Here is a 17,864-nt window from a genome sequence, read left to right on the forward strand (position 1 = left end):
TTGTAATTGTAAAAGCTTTTCTTCTGTAGAAACTTGCTTCTTTTCCAGTTTTTGTACCTTTTTCTTCACCTTTTGAGCAGTGGCGTCAACTTTTTTCACTTTCTCAGCTGTTTGTTCCATAATTTTAAGAGTCTCGTTCAATTGCAGCTGCTGAGTAGTGATACATTGGTTCATTGTTGACAGCTGTTCCTTAAGATTAGTCATCGGGTCCAGCAGGGGGCGCAGGGATTCTGCCAACATTTTGGCCAGCTTGGTGGTTCCTTCTGGTCGTGGGCTCTCAGCTACTTTCGCTTTTGAAAGTTTTTCTTTCTCAGTCCTCTTCCCCGCCATCTTTATGGATTGTTTACTTTCACAAAGATTTTTAAAGTCTCTGAATATGCATTCATACATGCATACGCACCTTGGTAAGTCTTTCCCAACAGATTTCGTTGCTTTTGCTTCCACTCCCCCCCGGGTCTCGCTTTTAAGTTTATGTGCATGAGTGGGCCCCCTCCCCCGTTCGCTTTACTTTTTAGTCTGTGGGGTAGGGAGCTTTCTTTTTAAATTAGCAAATACGCTCTAATCTGACTCACAGTTCATATTCGGTCATATGACCTCACTTAGCCTCCGTTTTCACCGCTCGACCTCCAGCGCTTGTCCCGGTCAGCGTCACTAGTTCCCTTTGGACACTCAGCAGGAGGACCGTTGGGATGGAGAAGCGCCTCGATTCCCCAGCATCGCGCTGGCGAAGAGGCAACCTCTCAGAAGTCCCATGGCTAGGAGCCTTTCAGCCAGGCTCCGGGGGGGGGAGCGATTGCTCCGCCCCCCTCCTTTCTGCTGGTGCGCAGCTTCACCCCCGGGAGGTCTGGGAGGTGATTCTGCTCAGCGCACCGCCATAAACCGGAAGTCCCAAGCTTTTAAAGGGGAGTATAACCCCATAATGCCAGGTACCAGAAATATATAAACTGTATAAAGGACAGCAGCTCATAAGCTCCGAGATGGTGTATCCTCACTGCAAGGCCCCATAGGCTGTGAGGGGTGTGCAAAGGAAAACCTACATGGGCAGGCTGGAGAGGCAGCAGTGCAGCACTAGGCAGACACTCCCACGATGCCTGACTTCTGCAAATGAGGTTGTTCCGCCATGCTAAAGCCACAATGGAGTGGCTCCCCCCAGCACTCCCTCCCTTGCACCAGTTGCTCGTGGGCCGCATAAGAGCCCTGGACAAGCCTGTTCTGGCCCCTGGGCCTTATGTTTGACACTCCTGTTTTATATGGTTTGCAAATATTCAAGCTAATGGAGCTGGTGAATCTTTCAGCTGTTTTCCTCACAGCTTGATATAGGATCCCATGAAAATACTCTCATAGCCTCTTCAAAGGATGGTATGAATACAAAGTACTACGACTTCTATGCTTGTTCATTAGGGAGAAGTGGTTGCTACCTCTTGGATAATTTCTCTTTTCCCCAGCAACAGTGTTTGAAAGATCCGTTTCATAACTAGTGTTCTAATTAAGGTTTGTTGGTATGTCATGAGAACATGGTAGCCATGATGCATGTCCTTGATACTGTTATACAAATAGATTCCCAAGCCAAAAAGGAAGCCACAATGAGGAGGAAAGTTCATTGGTTATTTAATTGCAATCAAATCACTGAAAGCAGTTAGGCCAAACCAGTCTATCAAAAATTGACTGCTTTCTGAGCAATATCAGGACGTACATGAAATTTTATACCCAAAGTGACACAGGTAAAAAGATAACATCCAGAAATCATAATTGGTCACAATATGACAGAGCATCATCTGAGTAGTCTTTCATTCATTGGTCAGTTACAAGAAAAGGTGTGCCTACATGATATCTCAAATGTTTATTTAACTTAACCTTATTAATAATACCCAAGGATTTTTCACACCCAAACAGAAGGTGTTGTTTTCTGATATGAAACTAAAGCCCTTGTTGAACCAGACACTGTAGAGTTTTTTCCCCAAACAACTAAAACCATGAACTCTATACTTAGGCAAATACATCTATTGAAAAACCTATCTTCTGCTGTACCAGCAGTACTGTTCTTGAAGGCCTGTTAAAAACACCAGACAGATAGCTATTTTATCCAAATAACTTAAAGGAAAAAAGAATGTTGTTTCTTGTCTGCTAGCATAAACTAAAAAGACACTCTAACCTACAGAGGAGAGGCCTTACCTCTTAATAGGCTCTTATTAAAACATAAATTCATAAAACCTTAATATGGAAAAATTCATAAAACCAGAAAAATATAAGTATATGAATAATCTGAATTTTAAAAAATCATTATATATTCCCATCCATGCTACAATACCACCTCCATATGTTTGACTGTCTTTCTATTACTGGAACAGTCTTCTCATGATATAAAACTGTGTGTTACAAGTCTTCCTGTTCCAGACATCTAGGTGCAGTTTCTGAAGTGCTGTTGCATATTTCTGAAGAAATGAAGTCTCTTCATGAAGTGGCTTCTTTCATAAGACAACTACAGCCTGGTTCAGCCCTTTCGGCCAGCAGGTTGTCTGTGTGGTAATAAATGGTGTACTCAATATGATTTAACTTCCGAAGGTCAGCCAAAGGGCTGGAATAAGACCAAACCACATTATAATGGAAGACTAATACAAGACAACTAGACTGCAGAATCTATTTTCATGAAACCCTGAGGGAGTTGTGAAATCAAATTACATAGAAGATGTGAGAGATAACAATGTTTTGACATTGCTGTAAATCACAAGAAGAAGTGTCAATACAAATTGCACTGAACATATTGGAAATAATTAGGTTTAGTAGAATTAAGTAATGGCCTACGGCAATCTTCTTTAAATTGCTAAACAAGACTTTGGAATAGTAAAGCATACCTGTTCCCATGCAGAGAGTTGATGCAAGACTTTAATAATACTATGACCATTTGCCCTGGAAGGAGATTGTAGCTGCATTGGGAATAAGACACTTGTGCCTTTAGTATGGGAGAAGTAGTTCTATGCACTTCCTACTTCTGAACAGTGAGTTTAGAAACGGCACTATAGTGTTGAGCTTTCTTTTGAAGGACTGGAGGATTTCTGGGGATTTTAGAATAAATGTATAAGCAGAAAATAAGAACATAAGAACAGCCCTGCTGGATTAGACTAGTGGTCCATCTAGTCCAGCATCATGTCTAACACACTAACCAAACAATTATTATGGAGGGCCAACTTTCCTTTGATGTTGCCTCCTGGCACTGGTATTCAGAGGTTTACTGCCTCCAAATGTGGAGGTTTCCTTTAGTCATCATAGCTGGTAGCCTCTGATAGACATATCCTCCATGAAGCCATCTAATCTCCTTTTGAAGCTGTCTATGCCTGTGGCAATCACTGCATCATCTAGGAGTGATTTCCATGTTTTAATCACTAATAAAGAAGTATTTCCCTTTGTCCAATGTGAATCTATTATCTGTCAAATTCACTGAATGCCCCTGAGTTCTAGTTGATAGGAGTTGTCAGACACCCCCCCCCACTGGAGGCAGCAGTTCCCCACTGCCAGGCCCCACCTCCCCACCGCCAATCAGTTGACCTGAAGGAGGGGGAACTTACCCCGAAAAAGAGGGAGAACCATCCAATGTGCAGTGATGTGTCTATGTCACGGCCCACATGACTTGGAAATGATATCACATCTGGGACGTTGGGGTGGTGCTCTGGTATTTGGGCAAAGACTCCATGGTAGAAGCCAAATTTACCATAGAGTTTTTGCCCAAATACTAGAGCAGCGCCCCGACATCCCAGATGTGATGACGTCACTTCTGGGTCACGTGTGCAGTAACGTAGACACGTTGCTATTCATTGCTTGGGCCTCCCTGCTGCTCCCAGTAAGTCCCCCCATCCCCTACTGTTGGCCAGGAGGGACCTGGCAACCCGAAGTTGGGAAAAGGAGAAAAAATTCTCTGTCCATTCTGTCTACCCCATGGATAATTTTATAAACCTCTTTGGTGTCCCCCCCCCTTAGTTGTCTCTTTTCTAAAATGAAAAGTCCCAGCCTCTTCAGCCTTTCCTCATAGGAAAGGTGCTCCAACCCCTTAATTATCCACAAATCTCCAGAAATTTCTTATCCCAGAGATGGCAACTCTGTTTGGATCCCACATAATCTAAATATCAAGTAATACAATTAAATATAGGGATCTTCCAGTGTATCCAGGCAACAGAAATGTCATAAATCCTAGTGGTTATCACTACACATCTGTTTGTGCTGAAGAAATATAGCTGGTTCTCTTTGAGCCTTGGGGGCTCATTTAGCAAAATTTTATGGTTAGCTTTTTTATTAAAACAGCTTTAATTCCTTGCAAAGCCAAGAAAATAAAATGCAAAGTAATTTAAAATGTTTCCCTGGATTAAAGACACACCTGTGTTTCAAAGTGATCTATGGTGGGACATCTAATACAGTTTCTTATCATCACAGATGGACAGAGTTGCTCATTATGAATCATTGCACTTTGTAGGTAACTGTGAAATCTCTCTGGGACATCACCAGAGAAAGTTAACCTGTATTGTCTTGCAAGCCATCTTCTTCCTTGCCCAATTTACTGTTCTAATTTAAAAATTATCCTTCTGGTCTTCATTACATTGGAGCCTCTTATTCATCTTTTCTCCCTAAGCAAAAAGTGGCGTACCTTGCTGTGTTTTTATACTAGCCACTGTGTGACAGAGTGTTGGACTGGATGGACCATTGGCCTTATCCAACATTGGCTTCTCTTATGTTCTTATGTTCTTAGCTAACTTCTCATGTGTCTGGAAAACACACCATAGCAGAATTTTAAAATGGTATTGTGTGGGCTTTCAGATTGCTTTCTGAAATGTCCCAGTGCCTAGAGACATAGCTATACTGATTACTGCCCATCACTTCACTCCATCCCCACATTTGCATATGCTGTGTACTGAAACAACAACAGAGCTTTTACTTATTGCATTTGTTACTATAAAATCCCCTGCACATGAAGACATTTTCAACCATAGCACTTGCAGAGAGCTGTGATGCAGCTATAGAAGTTCAGAACAGTAAAAGCTCTGATTAATTGGAGAGCTGAACAGACTTCTAGAAGAAATTTAGACTTATCACTAAACAGCAACTTATTTCAGACTTCAATCACTTTGGAGTAAATATAAGTTTAAAAGCTCAAATTAAAACAAGCTCACTAAGGTTGTTCTGCCTGCTTAAGCTTTTCTTATGGGGGTAATTATCCATGGGTTTTCTTAAGTAAAAGTGAGGACCTTGTACCTGTGTACACTCTGTAGTTGAGCTTCCAAAGTAATTTTAAATTAACCAGTGTGTACTGACTGTGTGGGAACACAGGTTATTTGAAATACTGCTGTCTGTTATAACAGCATCCTGGACAGAGGTTGGGAGGTGTAATATTGCCTTTCCATCAGAGATGCCCTTCCAAGCTCCCTACTTTCAACAACTATAAAATCTAGCTCATCCAAGCAAGCCATAGCCTAGCTAATTTAGCATTCTTTTTTCTTTTATACAGCCCCTTTTCAGTTTCTTAAATTGGCAGTATCATTTTAGCACTCAACATAGTATTAAGGAAGGTAGGAAAGGGGGAGAGTGAGCATCTCATAACTATAGAATATTTGGTAATACGTTTTTAAATCAGAAATTTGTCATATATTTTTAATCTGCACAAGATGTTTTTTTTCCCCTCTCTGGGAAACCCTTTCTAATGTTGACTGATTTGTTTTGCATGGCACCTAGTTTATCAGAAAAATTATTGGAATGTGACACTTGGGGTGACATCTCTAATTAAACTACCAGAATGAATGTATGTAGGACTAAATTTAATACTTCAAGCTCATTTTGAAAATACAGTTTTTTGAAAGGTAATCAAACAAGTCTGGGATGCTCTTCAAGCATACCGGCTGGTGGTTTGTAGTCAATGTCCAATCTTCTGTTGACTAAAGAAGTTCTACATTGTGTGAATCTTGGATCATCTTTTCTTTTTTGCTCCCCTTGTCTCTACATATCTTGTTTCCTCTTTTCCTAGGTGTACCAATGCTGTTTGTTGTCCTCTGGGGAATTGTCAAGTACCTTTATGAAGATGAGGGGTTGGTTCCGTTCCAGTTCTTAGCTCATCTCTTGATAGTCATGTTATTTGTGGGAGGGCACCCATTTTTCTTTGTCTTGATGGCTTTGGCAGTGGCTCTTACATTGGCATCCTGTGCATTTACTTGTGTTGCATCCCACCTTGAAGTAGATTTGTGTCTCATATTTTAAAGCCTTGCGTTATACATTTCAACAAAATAAGTACGCACAAGCTTTTGCTGGGCAGCTTCTTTTTGCATGTTTAAATGTATGTTTCTTTAGTACAATGAAAGATTATTATTATTACAATATACCTTTTGAATCCCCTCCCTGACTCTGTTTATTGTAGAAGTGATCATAACCAGATCATCACAGAATTTACTTTGTATGTCAGTCTTTACACATAACTTAAACTTTCATGATCCCTGATACTGAGATTAGGCTGTGTGTTAGGAGAAGTGTGTACCCTGTATTGTGTGAACAAGACTGTTGGCAAGATTGTCTGCATTCCAAATTTATCAACTGGGGAACAGATGATTGCACCAGTGTCCAATCTTATGTATGAAGTGGAGAAAAAGAACCCATCTACGCTCTCTGTAGATGGCAGTACTTGCGCTGGATGGTAAAAGCCTCTTACAGCATTCTGCTGTTTCTGAACAGTATTCCCCTGCAGAGAAAGTAGTATTCACAACTGGGGCCCTGATTATCTGTTTGCTTTAGCCTGAATTATTTCAGCTTTCAAAAATACCACAGCCCTGTTTTCTGTGTAAGCAGACTCCTACTATGGTGAACTATGCATTACGAAGGAAGCAAAATACATCACAAAATACTTTTTGGCTTTCGCCTTTTTAGCACTGGGACCAGTTTAAGGGAAGACTTCAGAACAAATATATTTGAACAAACACTGTTTCCCTTGAGCTTGCCACAAGCTGAGAAGGGACAGGAATGATGGCAGCAGTGTCTACATCTGCTGCTCCTCAAGCCCCACTCCCCCTGGAGACTGAATACTGTAGAAATTTGCCAGCAGTGGAGTGGTCCTGAAGTCACCACCGTAGAAACACAGGGGCCAGTTGCTCTGTCTGGTCATGTGAGAACCTGGATAGAGAGGCCAGGTGCCAGCAATGAAAAGGAGGAAAGCCTTTTGTTTGTTTTTAACAGTTGTGCTTGGAGAATTGGTGGGGAAGAAGGTATTCATCTCCTATTGTTAGTTGTATGTTGGGCAGCTGGAGATGTAGTAGTTGGAGCTGGACATGCCAAGAAAGGTTTGGTGGGTGGGAGGTAGATGTTAATTGTCTGTCTGTAATAACAGGGCTTTTTCCCCCCAGTGATCATGGTAGTCTTATCAGTAATTCATAAATACCCTGATTGTCAGGTTGGTCCAAGCAAAAATAGTTCTCATCCAGGATTTGATCCTGAATGAAAAAGTCAGCAGTGAGTGCATGTCACTGACTTTTAGATGCCAGACATTAGATGTCTTAATTGTTTTAATTACACTGCCCAATGCTTTTCATATTCTCTGTGCTGATTTGATAATTTTATCTGTTGCAACATTCTGACCTATTTCATCTGCTGCAAGACTTTAATAGCAAATAACATAAAGCCATAACTTTTATTTATCTGTTACTGTATTGTATTGCATTGTCTAATTTTTATTGCTGCTGCTTCTAGTGTGCTATTGCTTGATAGTACTGTATGCTTTTTAATCTTGTAGGCTTTTTAAAATTGTGCTTTTAATGTGTATTGTTTATCTCCTTGACTATGATGCAAGAATAATTTAATTATTTTCCCCTCGTACTCAGTGTTCACTCATCTGTCTAGTTATGCATGCTTTAATAAGCCTGTGGATTAAAATACTTTTAAAATTGGCACAGGACTGCAGTATAGCAGCTGATCCTATGGTCATGCACAATGACTGTTGTTTGTTGTGTTCTCGCACAATGTACTGACTGTGCTAGATGAATAAATGCAACACCAAGTACTCCTTTCTTCTGTTTAGTATTGTGTGCCTGTTTACCATCCTTCATTCATCTTGACCTGCCATCTTGTGAAGTCATGGTTCCATGGGTTTAGGGGTGAAGTCTTGAAGTATAAGCAGTGAAGATTGAGGGATACTGCATGGTATTGGTGACTGAGCTGGTCACAAACCTCTCCTGACATCTGCCTTGTCATAGGGCCAGGGCTATTACTTTCTAGGGATTATAGACATGTACCTTTATTGCTCATGCTTTCTATGCACAGAACCCTGCTGATTGGGATGGCCCAAGCCACTCTACACTTCCTTTCCCAGACACCAACTTATCCTTTTTGACATTGCATCTTATGATTGAACCCAGAGCTATTTTTGGGCAGGAACGCACAGGAACGGAGTTCCAGCTGGCTTCAGAGTTGGCCACACCCACTACAGCCAAAACCTCTGAGTGCGTGGCTACAGAGGGAAGGCTGGAGAGCGAACCCCCCCGGCAACTCCGAGGCGGGTAGGCCAGGGGGGCTCCTGGAAGGATCGGGGAGGCATAATGCCTCCCCATGCCTTTCCTGGCCTGTCCAAGGGCTGGCTTGCCCAGGCGTCCTGCAGCCACGGGGTGCCCGGGCAAGCCAAAGGAAGGCAGTTTAAACTGCCTTCCCTTCCCGTCAAGGGGGGGCTTGCCCAGGCAAGCCAAGGGAAGGAATGTGTGTGTGGCCCAATATGCAAATGAGTTTCTGCTGTTGGAATTTCTGCTGTGGCCTATTACGCTACTGAGTTCCGGCTGGGCTTTTTCTACAAAAAAAGCCCTGATTGCACCAGTGCAGCTAGGCTTACAGTGCATTCTGAGTGTCTTGAGCTGGTAAAGGGAAGTATCTGTTTAGTGTCAGCTATGCTGCCATAATGGTTGGGGGTAGGATGCTTGCTTGCCCTGTGTACCAAGTACTGCTGCATTCCGTCTTTGCTTCTGTAACGCTTGCTTATCTATGGCCTTGCAGGTGGTGTGTAGTGTCTGGGATTCAGAGAACCGTGGGAGCGCTTTCGGTTCTCAGCTTCAGCTCTCTAACGGCCTGGGGCTCCTTCTCCCACACGCAGGAATGTGGCTAATTGGCCTAAGGAGGGGGGGTGCATACGCATACCCTATATCCCATTATGCTTGTAGGGGTGACGCCATTCTTAACAGTGACTTTGTTTCTGCATCTATAGCTCTGCAATAAAGTATAACCTTTCTGATAAGCGTGTACTCAGTTGTTGGCTGTGGAATCTGACATTCTGTTAAGAAACCTCATTCTCTATCTGCGTGCCTCTCTCTACCCGAGATGAGCGATGAAGAGAAGAAACAGGTTCCCTCCGAAGAGGAGAAACAGGTTCCCTCTGAAGAGGAGAAACAGGTTCCCTCTGAGGAGGAGATCCCGGTCCCCTCCATGACTGGGGGGGAGACTCCCACTACCCAGGCGAAGGCACCAGTGACCACTACGCCACCGGTGACTATCCTGCGGAAGGGAATGGAAGCAGTCCCAAAGACAACGTCAACCCATTTGTTCCTGACCCCCTCTGGGCCGGGGTAGCCACCCGGCCGGGGTACAGGCTGAGCTCCAGGTGGAGCCAATTCAACCCAGACTCCACGGCAGAGACCTATATGCTCACGCAGGGACCACAGAGAGACAGCAGGTTCAACCTGGGGTTTGCCTTGGCTGGAGGTTCCCCCCTACGGGGCCCCCTTAGAACCACCGCTGGGAGCATGGGTGATGGAGAGGTCGAAGGCGAGGAGTGGGCGCATGTCCCCGGATGAGGGACTGAAACTGGCCCATAGATTGGAGGTGGCGGATCCGGAGAGGCGTCAACTGCAACAGGAGTTGGAGGAAGTCATCCAAGCGATCCTGCAGTTGGTGATCCAAGCCATCCAGGCGGAGAGGGAAGCTCCACCGGTGACACCGGTAGTTCCTGCTGCCCCACCGGCTCCCCTGCCACCACCCAGGTTTGAGGATGTACCCGGCCCGGGACCAGGGGAGGCCCCGGCTCCAGCGCTACGGCCAGGCAGCCCGAGAGGTCCAATGCAACATCGCCCGAAAGATCTGATCGAAGCCACGTTCGACAGAGACCCTGAGGAACTGTCCTACTTTGTGGTTCGAGTGATGAAGTTTGTGGAAAGGTCGGGCCACCTGTTCCCGGATGACATCAGCCGAGTGGATGTGATGGCCGCTCGCTTACGGGGAGCTGCCGCGGCTTGGTATGTGGGATTGCACAATGCAAGGGGCCCAGAGCTGGTGAATTTGGATGCTTTTATAGGGGCGTTGTGTGGCCAGATCGGAATGCCGGGCCCAAAGCAAGAGCGTTCCTGCGCACCCTGAAGCAAGGGAAGATACTGGTGAGAGAATACTCCTCGGAGTTTAAGTTGCATGCGGCAAAAGTCCAAAATTGGCCAGATCCGGTGTTGGCTGAGTTGTACCGGGTAGGACTGAACCCCGAGATCTGGGAAACAGTCCTACGGGCAGTGACCCGATCTCCCTACTGGCATTGATGCAAGAGGTGGACAGTGCGGAAACCCCACCTGAATACCTTGCGCCTGGACATCGCGACAGCGGGAGGTAAACCTATCCCTCCGGCACAGAAGATGAAACCGTCGTGGTTGGTTGATTCTACTCGAGAGCAATGCATGTGCCAAGGGCTATGCCTAAAGTGTGGGGAGCGGGGCCATTTCATGGCTGACTGCGGTGGAGCGGGCCCGGGGAATCAGGGGCCAAGCGATCCCGCGAAAGCATGCCTCGCCACTCCGGCCAGGAAGTCAACAGGGAAGCCGAAATTTGCCAAAGCACTGCAGGCAGCCCTTGAAGAATTGGGAGAGGACTCCAGCGAGGAAGACCCCGAGCCGGCGGGAAAAGGCCAGGTCCTGCTTTGAGAGGCGTGGAGCAGCAGGGCCCGATCCCGGAGGTGCCTAAAGTGGTGAGCAGCTCCCCCCCTTGTTTTTCGTGACTGTGACTCTGGTTTACCCAGCCCTTGGTACACATATCCGTGTAAGAGCACTCATTGACTCAGGGTGTGGGAGGGACCTCATCAACCCTTCCCTAGTTACAGGGCTGGAGGCAGGGGTGGTGAAGCTGGAAGACCATTTGATTTTTACCCAAATGGATGGTTCCACTATGAAAGAACCATGTGAATAAAAGACTGTGCCTTTGGGAGTTGGGGCGGGGGATCACTGGGAGGAACCGTCATTTGTAATCACCCCAGCCACCAGATTTTTGCTGGTGCTGGGGGGCCCTTGGCTGCATGGACATGATCCTTACATTCTGTGGGATGAAGGGAAAGTGCAGTTCATTTCACCTCGGTGTCAAGGGCACCGGTGGAACCCGCAGTGAGGCCAGCAGCCAGTAGTGGAAACACCTAGAGTGTGTTTGGCTCAAGAGGAGCTGCAATCCATTCTCGCCGAGTACCATGGCCAGGGTGTTCAAAGAGGAAGAAGCCGATGAGCTTCCACCCCATAGACACTCGGATTGCAGCACTGAAATATTGCCTGGCCAAAAACTACCCAAGGGGCGCATTTATGCGATGGGGCCAATTGAGAAGGACGAACTGTGCAAATTTATTGATAAAAACCTGGCCAGGGGTTTCATCAGGCCGGCCTCCTTCCCTTTTGCAGCCCCGGTACTCTTCCGGAAGAAGAAAGATGGGGGTTTGAGGCTGAGCACGGACTACCGGGGATTGAACATGGTGTCTTCGACCAATGCTTATCCCATGCCCTTGATCAAAGATTTACTAGCCGAAGCGGCCAAAGGGAAAATTTTCTTGAAGTTGGATCTCCGCGATGCTTACTGTCGGGTCCACATCAGGGAGGGGGACGAACACAAGACTGCGTTTAATACACCCCTGGGCCAGTTTGAGTATCATGTGATGCCATTCGGTCTTCAGGGGGCTCCGGGGGTCTTCATAAATCTGATCAATGAGGTGTTCCACAAGCATTTGTTCAAGGGGGCGCTTGTTTACCTAGATGATACCTTGCTGTACTCCCCCGACCTACCCTCCCACGTGAAAGTGGTGAGGGAAGTTCTAACCACATTGGACAAGCACAAACTATTTGTGAAACTATATAAGTGCAAGTTTCACAAGTCACACATTGATTTTCTGGGGTATCGGATCTCTGATAAGGGCTTGGAGATAGACTCGGGAAAAGTACGGGATGTGCTGGGCTGGGGAGTTCCCCGCACCAGGTGCCAGTTACAATCCTTCCTCGGGTTCGTGAACTTTTACAGAAATTTTCTGCCCAACTTCGCCCAGGTCAGCTTGCTCCTAACGGACTTGTTGAAAATGAAGGGGAAGAGGCCGGAGGCAACCAAGCCGGGGGCAGCTTTGGCTTGGAGTAGGGAGTGCCAGGAGGCTTTCGAATGCCTCAAGGCGTTGTTTACTTCAGAGCCAGTCCTAGCCCACCCAGATGAAAGGAAAAAATTCATTGTTCAAACTGATGCGTCAGACGTGGCCATGGGGGGGGCGATCCTCCAAGAAGGAGGGGATGGGCTACTGCACCCCTTGGCATACGTGTCAATGAAGTTCAGTGACACAGAACATAATTGGTCAGTCTGGGAGAAAGAGGTGGTGGCAATAAAGATTGCCCTAGCCACCTGGAGACACTGGCTGGAGAAGTGTGAGTCCCGTTCGAGGTCTGGACTGATCACAAGAATTTGGAAATGCTCAAAATGCCCTGGTGCCTAAATGCAAAACAACTCCGGTGGGCTGATTTCTTTTCCAAGTTTCAGTTTATCCTCTACTAATTTCCCGGCTCCGCGAACTCTTTGGCTGATGCCCTGTCACGCCTCCCCCAACATGACAGCCAACGGGAGATTATTTTGGACTCTGTGTTCATGCCTTCCCATCTGGGTGGGGCAGTGATGACACATAGCCAGACTCGCCCCACCGCCTCCCCCCCTGAGTCACGGCCACCTGATACTCCCCAGTCGGACAAGCTGGGGGGGGAGACATGACACAGCAAATTCGCCTCCGCCTTCTCGGAGGGCGACAAGGCGGTAGTAGATGCAGAAGGAGACTTCGAACTTAGGGCCGACGGCTGTTGGTACCGTGGACATAAACTGCTCTCCCTCAGGGGGGAAGTGTTGCAAGCCGTGCATGGCTCTAAATTCTCGGAACACCTGGGTTTTGTTAAGTCCCTTCAACTCCTGAAGCGGCAATTCTGGTGGCCACAAATGCGAAAGGATTTATCTTCGTTTGTCAAGTCTTGCCAAATCTGTGCCATGAGTAAGCCCCGGCCGGGGAAACCCCCAGGTTTGTTACACCCTCATCCAACTCCGAGCCAGCCCTGGGAGGTGATATCCATGGACTTTATTATGGATCTCCCACCAAGCAAGTCAATGACTGTCATTTGGGTGGTAGTGGATTTATTTTCCAAACAGGCACACTTCATTCCGTTTGCCTCCCTGCCCACGGCAAAAGCACTGGCCAAAGTGTTTCTTTTGCACATAGTCCGTCTGCACATGCTCCCGGCCAAAGTGGTGTCTGACAGGGGAACCCAATTCGTTTCCCAGTTTTGGGGGGAGCTGATGAAACTGATGGGGGTGGAACGGGGCCTGAGCAGCGCCTATCACCCAGAGACTGATGGTCAGACGGAACGGGTTAATCAGACTTTGGAGCAATATCTCCGTTGCTTCACCAATTATCAACAGGATGATTGGGTTGATCTGCTGCCCCTGGCCGAATTCTGTTATAACAACACTTGCCATTCCTCTACTGGACTGTCCCCATTTAAGGCTTTGTATGGCTATGATAGCCCACCTGTGCCTTTCCTGGAAGGGAACAATGACTTGGGGCCGGGGGATGCGGCTCAATGGTGTCAACGGTTAAAGGAGTCATGGCCGCTCCCCTACACACTGATTGGTTCTGCAGTCTATGCAAAATTGAGCATATCAAACCTGAGTATGCTCCAGCTCACATCTACTGGATGAATTCAGAAGTATTTTTATGGATATGAAAATGTCCTGTCAGAACTTCCCATCTTTGCAATGTGCAAAGGAGGATCCTCCAAGCCCAGTCCTGGATTTCTTGTTAAATCCAGTGCCTGTGGTTATCTTTTAATAAATTGTGTGAATGGTACTTAAATGACACAAGTGTGTGTATTCATATTACTGTTTGTTGTTTAAATTCCCAGGGTGTTTTTGTTTGTTTGTTTGTTTGTTTTTGGTAACTCCCCTGCTTAAAGCCAGATCACAGTAAGTAAGACATTGGGTGCTGTGACTGAAGCCATACTGATCCCTGGAACAAAGATCTTTAGTTTTGCTGTGGACCAGCTGTCATGCTACAGGCATAGCTGGGGGTTTTGCCCATTGAAAAAATGTATTTGGAGTGTTCATGCTGAGCTGCTTGCCTTTTGAATTACTCAAAGCTGACTTATGTTTTCTATTAAACAAAACCCACAGTACACTACTCTCAGCAGATCATAACAGGTAGTTTCGGACATCTAAATCTTGTATAAATATTTGTAAAATCATACAATAAAAACATTATGATTTTTCTCTTTCACAGTGGGCAAGCTTGTGCCTTAGGCCTCAGTCATGGTCATTTTTACTTGCATTCTAATAATTTTGGTACCATTTGCCTCTCTGATAATACATTAGATATGTAGCAGACTACAAACTGCATTTCTGACTGTAATATCTCATTTTATGAGGAATATTGGGAATTGAATACAGTATACATCACAGTGGTTCAAATAGGGTTGCCAAGTTGATCTTCGCCAGGAGCGGGGGGCTCCCGGCTGGCGTCTGGTGCGCGCACACGCAAAGCGCGCGCCACATACAGTCGCCCAGAAGTGATGTGACGACGCCAGGCATGCTGGGGGTGGGACCACAGCCATACAAGGGAAAACCATAGAGTTTTCCCTTGGATGGCCGTGGCCACGCCCCCAGCATGCCCGGCGTGGCTGTGTCACTTCTGGGTGACGCGCACGTAGGGGAGGAGTTCCCCCGGGGCCCAATCTGGCGGCGGCAGGGAACGGGCCTCTGGGGCGGGGGTTTCCCCACCCCCCAACGGGATTTGGGAAGCCTAGGTTCAAAGCAGCTGACAGATTGGAGTTTGGAAGATGGTAGCAATCAGGGCTGACCCTGGCAAGTATTTGGAAGGGCGACTTCCAAGGAATACGAGGGCTGGGACACAAAGGCAGGTAATATCAAGCCACCTCTCTGAAACGTCCTAGCCCCATTATGGGTTGCCAGAAGGGACCATGACTTCCAGACTCACAAGCACACACACACACAAAGAAGAAATTCAACAACAACAGAGGCTATTGAGTTACTTTGCTTAATTTGTGCCATATGTCCTTTATTAAATACAGGATATTTGGTGAATTGTCTTACATTCTTTCCCCCCTTTAGGGCTGAAGTTCACTCAAGCAAAGTTGACATAGACACAAAAATGTCATTCAATTTTTAATATTTAGGCCTAGCTCTCAATGGTTTATCTTCACTGCTCACTTCAAGTAGAGGCTCTCAGAATTGAATGCTCCTGGGAGAGGGATTTTCTACATAGAAAACGAACAAGCTTAGGAGAAGTCTAGTCTTCCCACACACAGAGACACACTAGGTTTCTATATGGAGGGAATTTTTGTGTGGAGGAATATTCAGTCATTTGATATCACCCAGACAAGTATTTACCATCTCAAAGAGGACAAGGCTTCAGTGTGTGTGTGTGTGTGTGTGTGTGTGAGTGAATGAGAGAGAGAGAGAGAGAGACTGACTCAGTATACAGATCTGACTTGATGAAATAGTTCTTGAGGTTCAACTCTTTGACTCCTAAATATAGCGTTAGATATAGTTATGTATCTGTAGTTAAGACAAAGAATATTGAAGTAGATTTAATGCTGATGACAGCATTGGATTTTGGATTTTAATAGCACAAATTTCAAAAAGTACAAAATTACTCTCACTTTTTGTACACATCTCAGTTATGTTTTTCTTTTTCTGACACTTTTAATTTTACTGTAGTTATTTTTTGATTGCACATTTGTATGCATTTAAAAGCAGTTAAAGTTGCAATGTTCTGTAAGAAGCCAATTAATGCAATAAGATGTTTAGCAGAGAATGTGCAGCACCATTACTCTACCTGTCATTATACCAAGAACCCTCTAAAATTGCTGCAGCATTATGATTCAAGGGAAGTGTCTGTTCAGAGAAAATAAGCCTTTTTCCCCACACACTTGTTATACAGCTGGAGATCTTTGCTATGAACAAATAATAGGACTTGTTAAAGGTGTTTCTCAGTCACATGAACCTTGAAGTGCATTTCCTGTTACCAGGTCTTACCTACACACCTATTGACGGTGATGCATGCTTCCCATGCGTCATTGGTTGAATATCTTTGATAATTGTCTGAAACAAACTGACATGTTAGAATAAAGTTTGCAATGTGTACAGCATTGAATAGCAGCAGAGCCACCCCAAAATTGAAAGGCTCACTGGAAAGCTAATATTTAGAACTAAGGAGGTCACTTCATCAAGAGTTCAGGATGCTTGGCTTTTTAGCTACATGCGTCTTGTCTCTTAGTCTCTCAGTGGGGTTAGTCAAGCATGTAACAAAGTAGGTAAAGTGGGTGCGTAATGGTTCTATGACATCACTTCCTGGGTTTGTATTGTCACTGAAATGCAAACAGTGCAGCTATCTGTGTGTAAGTACTTTATAAGTGTCTGGGCCTGATGATGACTACATGCAGATGTCAATAGAAGCTGTAATTAAATTCCAGTCAAGCACAGTCTGTCGCTGTGCCCTAGCTCTTTTGCCTCCCTCTTCTAAGTTCTAGTACATGGGGCTTGATGGAACACTTACCAGTTCAAGGTCCCGTTTGCTGCGACAACCAAACGCAGATGCCTTGCCAAATTGGAATTTGTTTTCCCCAAAAGCCAGGATTCTAAACCTTGAATAAATCCCAATTTCGAATCTTTATTTGCAGTTCACTTTTCTCCCCAATAGGAATCCAAAGTGATTTACAGCTTAATTCTCTCGCTCCCCTTGTTATCCTTGCAACAACAACTATGTGAGATCGGTTACACTGAAAGTGAGTGCCATAGAAGTTTTCTGGATGACCTTGGGTCAGTCAGAGTAAGAGTTTGAACCTAGGTATTACGGATCCCAGTCCAACACTCTAATACCACTTGCTTGTGGGTGGAAACAAGCACCAGTTTGCTGAGGTACCAGCCTTCAGACATCATGGCAACCTGGGTTTTGATGAAACCAAGAATTCTTCAGACACTAGAGGAGGAGAGAGGGGCATACATGAGATCAGCAAGAAACTGTGGGGCTCAGTTGCAGCTTGTTGTGATGTCTGAATGATGTGTGATGCCAGTGCCTTCTCTGTGGTAGGAGTAGAAGAAAAGGATGAGGTTGGTTTTTATACCCCACTTTTCTCTACCCTAAGGAGTCTCAAAGCAGATTCCCTTCCTCTCCCCACAACAGGCACCTTGGAAGGTAGGTGGGACTGACAGAGCTCTGAGAGAACTGTGACTGGCCCAAGGTCACCCAGCTGGCTTCATGTGGAGGAGTGGGGAATCAAACCCCTTCTCCAGATTAGAGTCCACCCCTCTTAACCACTACACCACACTGCCTAGGCTCTGGAACTCATTTCCGCAAAGATAGGTTTCTGGTCCTGAACCTACTTGATTTTGAGCACCAGGTAAAAACATTCCTTTATCCAAGCTTCTGACAGATACTATTTTTTCTGGCCTGTCAGATATTACAGTTTTTGTCTTTTTGATTTTGTCTTTGATTTTTTTAGGCTGATGCTTTATTGCGGTTTTGTGGGCTGTTTTGCATTAATGATACTTTGGCTTACTATTTTTATCTGGGTTTAATTGAGTACAGAAAGCAGCTA

At 45.5% G+C, this 17,864-nt stretch overlaps 1 protein-coding gene across 1 annotated transcript in view; it reads left to right on the forward strand.

Moving 5' to 3' along the window:
* Window positions 1-17,864, forward strand: part of GLP1R (glucagon like peptide 1 receptor) — a 97,102-nt gene that overhangs the window by 50,358 nt on the left and 28,880 nt on the right. The window contains exon 8 of the mRNA XM_015425502.1: window positions 6,005-6,065. Within this exon, the coding sequence (XP_015280988.1) occupies window positions 6,005-6,065 (61 nt within the window). The remainder of the gene's footprint in view (window positions 1-6,004; window positions 6,066-17,864) is intronic.

The sequence above is a fragment of the Gekko japonicus genome, unplaced genomic scaffold, assembly GCF_001447785.1.
Source record: "Gekko japonicus isolate JY-2015 unplaced genomic scaffold, Gekko_japonicus_V1.1 scaffold506, whole genome shotgun sequence".
Classification (NCBI taxonomy): domain Eukaryota; kingdom Metazoa; phylum Chordata; class Lepidosauria; order Squamata; family Gekkonidae; genus Gekko; species Gekko japonicus.